Consider the following 15,034-nt stretch of genomic DNA (forward strand, 5'->3'; position numbering starts at 1 on the left):
CACCTGTGGTAATGTTCTGAGGTTCCTCTGGAAGAATGTTTGTATAAGTGAGAATATTCGTTTTATATCACTATTAAAAAACAAAATAAATTCTGTTTTCTTCTTTAGTTTTTTCTAACATATGGTGTGGTGCTTCGTTCTCGACTTCCTATTTTGTAGCATGAAGTTTTAAGAGCAGATGTTCTGTTCTTGCATCTATAGCTCCCTAGCTGTCTGAATTTAGTCTGTTTATTTAGTATATAGTGTATTTATCATCCATGCAACACAGAGCTGATAAGCACATAGTTTCTGCTGTCTTGTAATCATACTGCTTATCATTGTCTTGAACTGTTGCTGGTAGGAAATACAGAATGACATGTAAATGCAACTCTAATACGATTTTTTTTTAATTGCCTTTGCAGTACCATAACAGCTTGGGGGAAAGATCATGAAAAAGATGCTTTTGAACACATAGTAACACAGTTTTCTTCAGTGCCTGTATCTGTGGTTAGCGACAGCTACGACATTTACAATGCTTGTGAAAAAATATGGGGTGATGACCTAAGGCATATAATTGAAGCCCGAAGTCCAGAGGCACCACTTATTATTAGACCAGATTCTGGGAACCCCCTTGACACTGTTCTAAAGGTAATCCTTCCTTGAAGCCATTTGTATACATGATTGAGAGGGCAATTGTTTGTTTGGTAGTGACACCCCAAGACATTGGCGTATCACAAATAGGAATTCTGAATGACCTTTGTCAGCTGATAAGAAAAACTCCTAGCTGAAATGTTTAATTTTAAATATTTTTGGCTTGCAAAATCAGAGAAAACTGAAAGCCTCATCCACTATCTTAAGGGGGGTCACAAGAAGAGTAGGATCTTCAGCTGACACATTCAATAACAAAAATTCACAGCAAGCAAAGGGAGAAAGGGGGGAAGCATGGTTCTGATTAGCTCTTGGGTGCAAGTTCATAAAGACCATATTGTCTGTGGCTGCTTTAAGGGCTTCCACCACAATGGCTGGCATGCTTTTTCTTTGTGTGGGTAGATTTAGAGCATGATTATGTGGGTATATTTATGGATTTATTTAAGTGTTTTAGAAAAAGCATGACTTAAATGGGGGAATAGTTTCTTTATTAGAATGGCAGGATTTTATTTTCGTTTTGAACTGTCTCCTTTCCCTTTTCAATAGGTCTTGGAGATCTTGGGGAAGAAGTTTCCCATTACAGAGAATTCAAAAGGCTACAAGTTGTTGCCACCGTATCTCAGAGTTATTCAAGGGGATGGTGTGGATATCAACACGTTGCAAGAGGTAGGAGATCCTGTTCATTTGTCAGGGTGGTGCTGGCAAGGTTGATATTTAATCTGGACTCTTACAATTAGTCAGATGTTGCAGCAGAGACTGCTGACTCCTGCCCTTCATTCCAGACACTGGCAGTGGTATCTTAATGCGTAAAACATATTCATTAAAACTCCACAGGAAGTTATTAAGATGCATAAAAAAACCCTAAAAGGCATTTTCTAATCCCCCTGTTGTAACCCTTCTCTTTCCACTGTCTCTCCTTTTGTTTGCTTTCATCATGCTTGTCAAGTCTAATTGAGATCAAAATCTGGCAGTGTTTGGTAATTTCATTGATGTCTAAGGCACACTGCATGATCACTGTGCTGCAGCAATAGTAGTAATTAGCTGGTTTGGCTCTTTAGTTATGTACCATCTGAAGTCTGCTTGTCCTCACATATTGAAGGTGTCGTTTTGAAGGAGACTTTAAAACTGAGGGTAAGGAAGGCAAGTTCCTCGATAAGGCAACTAGTGGAATAAGGATTAGTTGAAAACCCAGAAAATGTGTAACAAATTAGGGTACAGTCTGAGTCAAAATAGCAATTTTACCAAGACATAAATTGATAATTTAGTAGATTCTGCATGCTTGAAACAAGTCATAAATTCACTGCTATGGACTAGGGGTAGATACTAGGTACTTCAATATGGTTTTAAAGGTATAGACTGTAGTAACAACAGATAACAAAGGGCATGTAAGAGGAAGAGGACTTGACTTTGTCAGGTTTGTCCTGAGTCTTTCATCTTCAGCTGTATTAGAGTTCAAAACCAGAAATAAGTTGAATAAAGTTGATTAATTTTACTTGAATTTATTGACACTTGTCTTAGCTTTCTAGACTGACACATCCTTAAGTTCTTCTTAACAAAGCTGACTTCTGCTACTTCTCAAAATTAGGAGTGAGGGAGGTATCAATTTTGGGTTTTAGTTAGTGTGAAGCTATCTGCATGTCTACCATGTTCACATAATGTTAACCTCAATGACAGAACTCAGATTTGTCGCTCAGATCCCTAGAGAGCAGTTAATACTGAGATTGTAACCTGATAGACCAGCTATAGTGCAGTCATGCTCTGCAGTTTTTTTTCCCGCCTCCAATGGCCTTTAAAGTAAATTCAACTTTATTTTTTTTGTCCCCTGTGGCTTTTTGACAATATACAGCTATGCTAATATGCTTAACAGAACACAAGCATGGGAGGTTAATAGCTGGAAAGAAAGTCTTGTCGTTAGATAGCAGGGGAAGAGACTCCGTTAAAGAAAACAAAGCCCACAGAGAAGTAAACATTTCTGCTTGTTCTGAACAACAGTCTGACAGGCCTGATGCCTGTGTTAGGCAAAGTATGTTAGGGCTGAGATTTTCATGAGTTGTGAGAGGACAGAAACTGGGCTTTTCTTTCTTGTAAGGAACTCTGGTTGCTTTTTCTAAGTTATACTGGACAAAATTCAAGGATGTCATATAGCATAGATTCTAGTTAATATATTAAAGCAAGTATATAAAAATCTTTGCATTAGAGTGAAAAATGCTCTGATCTCCAAGTTTTAAATAGAGCAGTAAAAAATTGCAGCAGCTAATGGGAGACGATGAGAGATAGAATGAACAGTTCTTTGTTCAGGTGCTCTGCCTGTTTACATATTTTCCTTATGAAGCTGTAATTGAGTATGAGAAGTCTACCCATAACATGTAATAGAAGAGAGCAGAAGATCCAGCTCCCCAAGACATACAGAGCAGCCAGATCGCTGCTGCCTAGTGGCACCTTCTCATCTCTTCCTGACACGAATCTTGCAGTGCCTCGTGTCAGCTTAGGTCACTGAACCGCTAGTCATTAAAATAATTTAGACCACACATGTAGCAGCAAACTAACTCAGCCAAAAGTGATCTGTTTTGTGGTTTAGTGAATTAAATTGTCCCCCAAAAAGGGGCTAATACTCACCAGCACTATATAGGAGAAAACTAACTGTTTTTTAGAGCTGGGAAAAACAGGCAGGAAGGAAAGTGACATTTCTCATTTGACAGCAGCAAATTATGTTGGAGCAAAATGACCATGATTTTGCAACCTAATTTTAGTTTTATTTAAATATCATGGATCTCTTCATCCTCCTATGTCAGCAAATGCCAGGTTTTATCATGCTTTTAGAAAATTAGATAATAGCATACCACTAAAAAAACCCTAAAACAACAAACAAAAACCAAAACAACCCACCAAAACCAAACCAACACTGAAGTATAATTCATTCTTTTCCAGAAGGAGTTAACATGAACAAATACAAATGTATTACTGTGTCCATCTTTTTTTCCCCCCTCTTGTAGCCTTTGCAGGATTATTATTCCAATTACTCCATATCAACATTCAATTCTAGGCATGATTTATTGTTACAGATCAGATGAAAGGTAATGGGTACAGCAGGAAAATCTAGAATGGGTAATGGCCAATAGTCTCATTTAGCTATCCAAAGTAGCAGAAACAACAATATAGAAAACAACTCAGAGTGTAAACTGGATTTTAAAATTCTTTGTTTTAATAGGGGATGCTGGTAGAACAGGTAAGGAAACTTTTTAAACTTTCTTTGCATTTTCACTTTTAAAAATCATTCCAATCTGCTAACTCCACAATATACTACACTTTCAAAGGATTTTCTTTGAACATTCAATTTCCAGATGTCTTTAAATCTTTACACAAAAAATCCTCTAATCTGGAGTCACAGTTGATGTATTGATCATGCTCATAATGGTCAGAGGAAGCTGGTCAAAACCTTGGCACCTGCATTGGGAACAGTGTATAGGTTTGAAAGTGTGAAACAAAAAATTCTTCTGTATTGTTTTCCTTTGTGGGAGGCTTCAGTTGTTTCAGATCTCCCCCTTCTTCCCTATTATTGCTGCTGTTTACCATCTCTCCCTGATGCCTTAAGAGGCCTCCTAGAAAACAGAGACTAGATAGGAGTAAGGGAATAAAAGAGGTATTTATTTGAAAGGCCTTCAAAGGTACACCCTGGGGAGCCTGAAGCTATTCTCAAAATGAACCCCAAGATGGACAACAGGTCAGGAGTTCTTCCCCCTTTTATAGGTTTGGTTCATTTACATAGCAGGGTTAGTTCTCCAATTAAAGCTTCAGTTTGCCCCTCAGCTTACTCCCCCCTTAGTGGCTCTTTGGTTTATAGTTTTGGCCTAGGACAGTCTTGGTGTCCTTGGAAAGCAGGGCTGGAGAGGCTTTGTTATGTCTACCTAGCATGAGAGAGCAGAAATTAACAGGCTCCAAGAAACTTCAGAGTCACACACCAAGCAGTACAGAATTTGAAAAATACACAGGCTAAAACCTAAAGCATCATCCCCATATCTAAGGAAGTAACAGAATCTGGGCCTTTGCTGTGGGTCAGCGGGTGGTACAGTCAGAGCTGTCTTTCAGCTTAGTCTGGATTTCCCTTCCCCTTCTCACCAAAGATCAATCTAAGTAAGGAAATCCTTTGAGAGAGAGTGGAAAGCTAGAAGCCAGTTCTTCACCCAAGGTAAGTGAGGAGTTGTGCCTGTAGCACAAGGTGAACAAACCATCTGTAAATGAGAGCAGGAACACAAGCTGAAAGGGGGTTCACATTTCTTCTCACCTAGGCAAGAGGGTTAAGCAGCCATGGCCCAGCTATGCTGTACTTGCACTAACATCTGTTAACCTGCAGGCATGAAGCCTCAGCATCACGTGCTTTGGTGTAGGATGTTGTTTATACCAGAGAGTTGTGGGTTCAGTGTCAGACCTGGCCTTTGCACAATAAGGCAAGCAGAACACCTTGGCTCAGGCTTGGCCAGCAGTTCACATAGCTTCAGGCTTGCTCAGTTTACCTACATTTGCCTCTTTAAAAGACAGCACAGATAAGTAGAGTCCATATCCAGGCCCACTTAAGTCTCATTTCTTATGGCAGTATTAGGCATTATGCTTAAGTAGAGGGTATACAAAATACCTTTTCTTACCCTTCCTTTGTCAACTTTAGTTACTTCTGAGATGCTTAAAGAAGAATTTAATTAGTTTCTTTCCTTTAGCTTCCCTGAGTACTTCTTTTAACTGCTTCCAGGGGAATCTAACCACCTGAAAATAAAGATTCCTTTTGCTCTTGGTCACTGAGAGGGTATGATGTCTACTGCTAAAATCCACAAGATTGTCACATATTTGAGAGGGCATTTTTTCAGGATACAAAGCTTCTAAAGGGTTCTCTTAAGTGGAAGTCCTGGTGGTAGAGCTTGAGATGAATTTTGCTTGATTTCCTGAATGAGGCTGAAAAAAAAAGCTGGTGCCATCGGAATAATGGAACTGATAAGATTTCTCCTGGAGAAATCTAGTGGGAAGGTGTTCCAAGCATGCCCTCAGAAGGTTATGACTCTGCTGTCCACCTGTCCTGTTGACTGGCCTCTGTCAGGCATTTGGAGTATCTGTGAAGACAGTCTGCATGTGACTAAGTGCATAAACAAAGCACTAGTGTGTGCTTTTGTGTGCACTACCAATTTGTCACGGTCTGAAATGGAAATGTGGTTTTCTATTTTTTTCCCCTCTTATGAGCCTTAGCTGTCCCTTAAAAAAGCAGCTTGACATCACTAGCTAGTGAAACACTCCTGTTCAGTGTTACTCTGGCATTTCTTCTTGATGCAAGAGGCTAAGATTGCCCAAAATATTACCAGATTTCTCACTATGCTGATTTTTGAAACTCTGCAGTGTTCCCCATAGTTTATGTCCTTCCATTCTGCTTCTCAGCTTCCTTTTTTTCTGGATGGATGGTATTTTGCTATCTCACCTACTCTGGTTTTCGCACCTGCTTTTGTTAGTAAAATGTTAGGAGAAGAGAGTTTGACCTCCTGTTCTGGGGCTGTAACCATCATTTCAGGCTTTCATAAGGGTAACGGGTCAGGAGAACAAAACTTGGCCCTTTATGAGCATGATCAAATGAGCAGCCATTACTCCAGGCTTGAGGATGTCACCTTTGTCTGGATAGAATGAGGGTGGAGGGAAATGATACAGTAACTTTGACCTTGACTGTTGCTAGCAGTGCAGTTCACATTGACCTGTGCCTGCCGAAGGAGGTGGCAAAGCAAACTCTTTGAGCAGCTTTATGTATTTTCATGTCACGTCTTCGAAATTGCTAATCTTATTCTAAACAACGTGATTTTCAAGAAAATTGCTCTGTTCAAGTCTTTGGTCAAGAGAGGGTAATAACTTTCTGGAGCTGAGCAGGATGACTGCATTGTTTCAGGATACAGGCTCTGCTTCGAGGTCTTCCCATAATTCTGAGAAATTGGAAGGCTCTGAAATATTCCCATGAAATCTTTTATTTTCTTTAGAGCACTGTTTCTCCGGGCACTGCATTACTGTGCCACCCTAGTTTGGGAAGTATATGTGTGGGCATGATAGTTGTGTTACAGGAAAAGCTGTCCAGTTACATGCTGGAACTATAAATAAAAATGCAAACAGTGGGCCAAGTATTGGCCAAATTATTATGTACATCTCCTGGAAACTGAATGTTAGTTGGCTTAATTGTCTGTAAAAGCATCTTGTTTAAGTAGTATAATATTTTTATGGAAAAATGGCATGGCCTAAAAGTATGCTCCATCATAATTTTCTTTTTCTTATTAGATTGTGGAGGGAATGAAGAAGAATAAATGGAGCATTGAGAATATTGCCTTTGGATCTGGTGGAGCTTTGTTGCAGAAACTAACCAGAGACCTCCTAAACTGTTCCTTCAAATGTAGTTACGTGGTGACCAATGGCCTTGGGGTATGTCTGTACCGCTTCTACCACTCCGCTTTGAGTAGCGGCCTCCCCACTTGAAAACCTGTTTGACATTTCCTGTTACGTTACCACCATCTGCATTAGGTCCCACAAAGCCCTTTCCTCTTAAAGAAATCCTCTCTTCATTTTAGGTAAATGTCTTCAAAGATCCTGTTGCCGATCCCAACAAAAGGTCAAAGAAAGGACGGCTTTCGTTGCATAGGACACCTGCTGGAGAGTATGTGACACTTGAGGAAGGCAAGGGAGATCTTGAAGAGTATGGACAGGTATGAATTTTCAAAATCTGTTATATCATTCTTCATGCAAAAATAGACTAAGAAAAAGCAGGTTATAACTTAATTTCAGAATTTATTTCTGATTTGTCATTTTGTTCAACTCCCATCTTATTACCTCAAAAATTACCTCAGTACCAAATTCAGTAACAGCAGAATGTTAGAATGGCAGTAGAATGTTCAGGTTTTACAATTACAGATCTTTCTCTTTTGTTTTGTCTTCAGAAACATGAGAACATTACTGCTTTTCCCCATAACTAAAGTCTCAGTGTTGCAGAATATATACTGGCCGGGTAGTTTTGTTTGGCCTATATTGCACAATTTGAGTAGCAACCCTAGCTGGAGGTGGAACAGGGACAGCTGTAACTAAAATGTGTTTCTACTTCCTCACTGAGACTTTCATAAATAGTTCCTTCAGGAGTTAATGCCCTGTACACAAAATAGTTCCACACTTTTCAAAGATGTAAATTTAAACCAGGAATTCAGTTTCCCTGTGAATTCTTTACAATTGCAAAACAGAATGCTATTTCTGTGAAATAAGCACAAACTTTATGCCAATCTCAGGCTTTCAGTTTGATATGTGTCATGTTTTCAGCATGCAACAATGAAACATTAAACTGCGTGTTGAGTCTTTTCCCAAGTTAAGAGGACTGAAAATAAGTTGTCAAATTGCACTTCTGCTTTTAGAAGCTGAAATTCTTCCGGTATACAGAAGCTGTTTCTGTGCTACTAGGCAGAGGGGTACTACTCGGCACATTGTTTAGCATGACAGTAAGCATAAAACTGAGTTGTCTGAAAAATCTCAACATAAAAACAACCGGAGTTATGTGCCCTGAAGATACTCTGCTGTGGGCACAAATATCTTGTATAAATTTGAAACTTTTTTCTATGCACATATTCATGTACATATGTTAGCGATGAACATTCATATGTATGTAGAGAGGGAAGGACCAAATGGTGAGAAATCTCTTCAACACAAAGTACAAGACTTTGGCTCTGAAATTAGCCGATATATTGTCCCTTCACTTTTGACAGATGAAATTATTCATTAAAACTTCTTTTGTCCCAAGCTATTAACAGATGAAACTATTCATTCGAAAATCTTTTTGGTCCCAGGGTATTAGAGAGGGTCATTGGTGTGGTTCTGGGGCTCCCTGGAAATCCCAGGGAAAGGTACCCTTCTATGGGCCCATTTCCCTAAAACCACAGGTCCTTGCAGTAGGTCACCAAGTGGAGGGGACTGCTCAGTGTTGCTGCTGTGCTGACTTCTGCTGCCAGCTGTGCTTATTGCCCTTCCAAATTGCTGTGTGCAAGCCCTTCCTGATAGGCTGTTTTACAAAATATGTGAGCAAAGAGTACTGTGAAGAAAGATAGTTCCTTTTTTTTTCTAGAGAAAAAAATACTTCCTGAACCTCTGTAATTGAATTGTATTTGACTGATTGAGTGTCTTCTTTCTTAAAAACTACTCTAGCAAGGTGTATTGAGCATGTACTTGGCTTTGGCCAGGTGTAGATACCTCACTCAAGGGACTACTCAGCACAAAGCTGCTGTCTGTGCACAGGATGACCCAAGCCCGTTCTTTTGTGTAACCATTAGTGAAAGGTGTCAGAAGAAGCTGTAAAGATTTCCTATCTTGACAGTCTAAAGTTCCAGTGTTACCAGGCTGGATTTGAATGCTTGCTTGTGTAAGCTGTTTGCCAAATCACTCTTGCTAAAACAGTGATGTTTCTTACAGGACCTGCTTCACACAGTATTTAAGAATGGAAAGGTAACGAAGTCATATTCATTTGATGAAGTAAGACAAAATGCCAGGCTGAAGAACAGTGAATTACAGACAGCATCTCACTAAGTTCCATTCCATGTCTGTGTATGTGTGTGTAACTAGTTCGTACTGCATAGCTACTGGTTTATTGTACAGATTTGTGTGTTTGTGTTTTATGACATTGTAGCCAAATTATTTGTTGGTTTATGGACATACTGCCCTATCTTTTGCCAGTCTTTAGAAGATGAAATCAGGAAATGGTACTTACATTGTAAAACATATTTAATGTTAAAGTGTGCTTTTTAGGGCCCTTTGCCAGTAGTGATTCAATCTGGTATTGATCTTTTCACAAATAAGACAGAGCTGAGAAACTTTTTTATATATAACAGAATATCACAAAATGGATTTACATAAAATTATCATGATTGCTTTATGTTTATATTTAACTTGTATTTTTGTACAAACAAGATTGTGTAAAATATATTTAAAGTTTCAATAATTAAGTCTTTCCAACTTTTCATGATTTTTATGAGCACAGACTTTCAAGAAAATATTTAGTGGGGGGGGAATCCATTGCCTTTTGTCCATTAATCAGCAAATAAAACATGGCCTTAAAAGTTTGTTGTGACATTGTTCCATTTGACAACTAAATCAGGACTCGTATCTCCTTAAGATCCCATAGAGTTGCTGACCTCACCATTTCTTGTAGTTGTCTGTATTAGTAAATCTGCATTAAACAAAATTACTGTTCTTACTAGAAGGTTTAGGTACTACAGACCTTGCTGGCACAGTAAGGTATGTAAATGAAATGCCAAATTTGAAAGGATTCTCTACTGCAACTTAACTTGCCAAGTCTATCCCACTTGGTATATGCACCTCAATATTTTAAGAGTAAAGTTTTTAAGAGATCTCCTCTTCCACTATAGAATATATGTGTAAAATACTGAAATATGGAAGCGGTGTATTTTAAAGTAATTACACTTCTGGGTTTATTTTTCATATACTGTAAGTGACATGACTTTAAAGCAAAATACTGGACTGGGTAGTGCACTTTTTTACTTTTTTGTATTTTTTTCATTGATTTGCCTTTTGTCAGACTGGATGTTAAATTGTAAAAATGTTTAACTATTTTTGTTAACAACTTTAATAAAACTCTATGCTAGCCAAACTCCTACATAAATGGCAGACCTGTTTCCCCTTCTCACCCCATCCGTTTGGTGTGAGGAGGGGCTTTTATTTTGCAGAGGGTAACTGTAAAACAATGTGTTTGAGAGATACTTTTGAACTGTCTGCACTTGATTGTATTTGCTCTCTGCATATGCTTGATATGAGTATCTGCTGGAAAATGAAACTGTTGAGGATTTTATTTGAGAAGCTATGTAGTAACCTCTGAAATGTTTGATAGTACTGTAGGATGGCTCTCACTAGAAAAGTACCTCCCTTACTTAGAAACAAAAAAAAACAACAAAAGCAAACAGCTCCTGTTCTGCTGGTGATCACCTATCAGCCAATTGCTTAATGTAGTGATGTAATTAATGCTTCTAATTAGTAAATGATGTTACTGGAAAATGTTAGAGGTCTAAAATAATTTAAGCCTACAAAATTTTATAAAATGTGCTTTTAAAGGAAGATTGAAAAGCCATACTTCATTGTTCTTATTCTCTCACCAAAAAGGGCCACATCAAAGCATCCATAATATTTCCAGGGTTTGTGGTTAAGACGTTTATGCCCAGTCTCAATAGTTATTGTTAACAAAAACCTGTTTTTCACTTGTAGTGTATGTAATTATACATTTAAGTGATGTATTTGTTTCAAGAATAGTGTTTTAGTAAAACTCTAAATGCTGACCTTTCACACTGAGGAACTGCCTTCCCTTAGCTATTAATTATATTGTTTGGTTTTGGTCAGGAAAGATTTTGAATCTGGACTTAGGATCAGTAGCAGGTAAATAGTACAGAGCCTATTTCACTTCTCCACATGTGTACTAGGGCATTTTATGATGTATGGTTTAAAAAACAATAAAGTAAATGCTGCTTTCATTCTGTACCAATAAAAATTTTGATAACTATTGACTACCCATAACTGATATTTTTGTACTTGAGAACTGAGGATATACTGTGGAAGCACTGTTTTCATGTGTACCATGAAATACATTATAATTGTTCAGTATTGTCTAAAACTTTCAGCTTATTAGTTGGAAACTCAAAGCAAATTCTCTACTTGTGCATGTCACTTTCAGAAAGTTGTAACATCACTCATTTTATTAAATGTTAATAACTTTAAAAGGGGGAAAACAAAGAAAAACACCTGGTGCTATTCAGACCTGAACACTTGTCTCTTTGTGTTTGGCAGTTTGACATTCTGGGCATCAAGGAGTTGACAGAAATTACTGCAGTGCTTGAACCATACAATATCCTAATTCTTCCACATGAAAGCAAACAGCATGTTTGTTTGCTTTAAATTACTAGATTTGTAGTCATTGATATATTTTAATTATCCCCATTTCATAATATAATACAGTATTTGTATTTAAAAATAGGAATTGCGAATTTTGTGTTTAATACTCTGATTTGTAACCATATTTAGCATAAGAAATGGATTTTGTAAGACTATTTTTTTTCTTCAGCTGCATGATTATTAAAAAAAGATACTTTTTTGGTACTTTGAAAGATCTGAGGAGAGAACAGAAGAGTACTTAACTGTTTGGTTTGCCAAAATCAAAACAAAGCTTAAACAGTTCTTTTCTTATAGGTTTTTACATTCCTTCTTGTTTAGTGAAGAATAAGTATTCCTCACTTAAATCCTCTGTTAAAATAATTTTAATGTACTTGGCATCAAATACCAGTATGTAATACACATGGAAATAAAGTTTAGTTCTGGCAGTGAAAATCAGAGCCATCTGTGTCTTAAAGTTCTGATGTTGGGCATCAGATGTCATTCCTGTGCTCTTTGTTGCCAAACAGACCAGAGCAGAGCTGTGCTGTCATTGCAGTCCTTTAAGGAGAGCTGCTCAGCTGCCCTGCAGACAATTGGGGTTAAATAAATTTACAACCAGCTCAGTTCTAGAGAAGAGAAAACAAACTGGGCACTTTTTTTTTTTTTTTGGTGGGAGTGTGTGTGTATGTGTGGGCTTGGGTCGTTGTTGTTTTTGGGCTGCTTCCTGCTTTTTTCTTTTTTTTTTTTCTTTTTATTTCTTTTTTATTTTTTTTCTTTTTTTTTCTTTTTTTTCTTTTTTTCTTTTTTCTTTTTTTCTTTTTTCTTTTTTTCTTTTTTTCTTTTTTCTTTTTTTTCTTTTTTCTTTTTTTTTCTTTTTTTCTTTTTTTTTCTTTTTTTTCTTTTTTTTTCTTTTTCTTTCTTTTTCTTTCTTTTTTTTCTTTTTTTTGTGTGTGTGTGTGAGTACATCTATGCTTCAGCATTTTGTCTGTTGGTGCTTAAAATTAAAACACTTCTAATTGAATTTGATATAAGGAATTATCCTCTATATTTGACATAATCTTTTCTCAAATAAAGATTCATTATTTAAACTTTACCTCTAAAGCCACTAGAATGCTTGTTTAAAAGCAAAATAGCTGTCAGTGTTGCAGCCTTCAGTTCACTTCAGTACTGTGAAAAATAATGTCAGCTCTTTAGCAGAGAGAATCCTTTAGGCAGGAGTTTTGTAACTAGAAGTTACTCAGCGTTAACTGAGGAGTTTAACTCCTACATGACTTTAAGTTGCAGCAGGCACCTTACAAGCGCGCATGTGTCAGTGAGGGTGGGTAAGGCACCTCCTGTAATGGTATCATCATTTGTTGCTGGTCCCTTCAGCTCTTTCTGTACTGTAGAAAGGGGCTCTTGTAGCCCACAGTAATGCTTGAATTTAAAGCTTCTGTTACGTGATCTACAGAGAGCATGCACAGCCCAAGTGCCAGGCAGGCTCCTCTGCTTCCTTTCCATGCTGTTACAACCCTCCAGCTACAACACTCCAGATTTTCTCACTCTGGTCATGAGTGCAGCTTAAGTCACTCACCAGCCGTGAGTGTGTGGTGGTGGCTCCCAGGTCATCTGCAAGACATTGGCAGGGAAATTCCAGGCCTTGGCCTGTGCGGAGGGCAAGGGGCTCACAGGAAGAGCCCTATTTGTGTCCTCCAATTCTACTGTAAGAATTAAAATCAACTGTGCTGAGCTGCTCGAGGCATGGACTGTGAGGGTGCATTTGTACAATGGTAATTGCATCTCTGCCTGGAAACGTTTGGGTTTCTTTGTCTCTGAGAGCCCCATCAGGGTCCTGTAGGTGCACATTTCCATCCAGTTTGTAAACATGTGAGTGAGAGATCATCGGCTTAAACCTGATCGATAGGGGCCTTATGTGGAGAACTGCATGCCTTCTAAATACCCAGGTGATCAGAAATAAGGAAATACTGAGATTAAAGGTGCTTTATAAAGTCATGCTTACTAAAACCACAGTTGCTAACCATGGATGTTATGTTCTTTGGGGGTTTGTTCCTGTTTTACTAGCAGCACAGCTGACCTTGTTAATGATTTTAAAATACCCTTCACAGAAAGATGTTTGGTTTTAATTAATCATAAAGGATGAAAAGGACTTAGTGATAGTTCCAAACAGTGTTTTACTGTGGTACCATACTTTGTTGAAAGGTACCCTGATGTCTGGTGTAATACAATCCAGAGTAATTGAGGAGATATGGGAGTGAAGTCAGCAGGATTCTTCTCAAGTAACATACTTTGTTCCATATGATTTCCTTACTAATGTTTGCATGAGTACTCCTAACTGCTTTTTGAACAGAATTTCTAGAATTTTCAAGTTACAGGGAGGTTTCCTGGCATCACAATGATAGTCATCTCTCCTGTTTCTGGCTGGAGCAAAGGTCTTTTAAGGACAGATGGTGAGCTGACATGCCTCTAGCAAGGTTTTTACTTCCCTCTTACACAACTCTTCTCAGTTCAAGGGCAAGTTTATTGTTTGTTTACCACTGAGCAAAAAAAAAAAAAAAAAAAAATCAGTAAATTTGGGTTGTGTAACTCCTTTTTTTCCCCAGCAGTTTAGTTTAAATAGAAATCAATCCAAGGTATTTCACAGAATGAATTTATACAAGTGTACTCTAATTTTTAATATATGTATTTATACTTGTGCTTCATTGATCACTTGTGAGATTTGAGGATCTGATTCTTGGTAGTTGATCCAATGCTCATGTCAAGTAAACATACTGCAAATAGCCAGGGGTAATTATAAATTGTTGGATATGGGTTCAGAATCTTCATATAATTACAGTACTTAAGAAAGTCAAGTGGGTAGGTAAAAGATGGAAGGTTGTGAGGGGTGGACATTTTTACTTCTTTGTCATTGATTTAGGTTATTAATGTAGCTATTTAAAGCTTCCACATCAGTTCTTCTATACAAAAGGAGATGAGGAAACTTGTTCTATGATGTCTGAGTAATCATATCACCAAAATATTAATAAAAGTAATACATGTGTCAAATAAACTGCATGGACTGAGCCTTACCTCTTGTAAGATAAAGGGAAGAACTTCAGCCTCAAAGTTGATTCCCTTTCCTGCAAACAGGAGAAGAAATAAGCTGTTTTCCTCAGAGTCTATGGGATGTGCTTTCCTCAGCTTTCTGGTAAAGAACAAGGCTGGTGTGCTCTTCCCTTTCAAGGAAGTTTTCCCTATTCCAAAAGACACCACCCTATTTTAAGCATAAGGAATTGCAGCTCGTTGTTGGATGTGTCAGAAGGATAACATACCCCAGCAATTTAAGAGGATAGTCTCTGAGTGAAATGGCTTTGGGTAGAGATATGTCTGTAAGTTACAGAAAGGTCAGAGCATGACAACTAATCTCCCCCTGGCCTGCCATTTCTGTTTCAGCTGAGCAGGTTCAAGTCTATCCTCTAATCTGCTGTGAAAACATTGAGTCTGTTCAACCAAA

General features: G+C 37.9%; 1 protein-coding gene across 2 annotated transcripts in view; it reads left to right on the forward strand.

The window, feature by feature from the left end:
• The window catches only part of NAMPT (nicotinamide phosphoribosyltransferase), a 30,792-nt gene extending 18,795 nt beyond the window's left edge, over positions 1-11,997 (forward strand). Inside the window, exons 7-12 of one of the 2 annotated variants that reach the window (XM_042018359.1) lie at positions 402-627; positions 1,174-1,293; positions 3,836-3,853; positions 6,919-7,059; positions 7,206-7,340; positions 9,082-11,997. In XM_042018359.1, the coding sequence (XP_041874293.1) occupies positions 402-627; positions 1,174-1,293; positions 3,836-3,853; positions 6,919-7,059; positions 7,206-7,340; positions 9,082-9,195 (754 nt within the window). In that variant the 3' untranslated portion in view covers positions 9,196-11,997. The remainder of the gene's footprint in view (positions 1-401; positions 628-1,173; positions 1,294-3,835; positions 3,854-6,918; positions 7,060-7,205; positions 7,341-9,081) is intronic. The other variant, XM_042018360.1, reaches the window with a different exon arrangement.
• The last annotated feature ends 3,037 nt before the right edge of the window (positions 11,998-15,034 follow it).

This window comes from Corvus kubaryi, unplaced genomic scaffold (assembly GCF_017639235.1).
Source record: "Corvus kubaryi isolate FWS band 111438036 unplaced genomic scaffold, C.kubaryi_AGA036_p1.0 137, whole genome shotgun sequence".
Taxonomy (NCBI): Eukaryota; Metazoa; Chordata; class Aves; order Passeriformes; family Corvidae; genus Corvus; species Corvus kubaryi.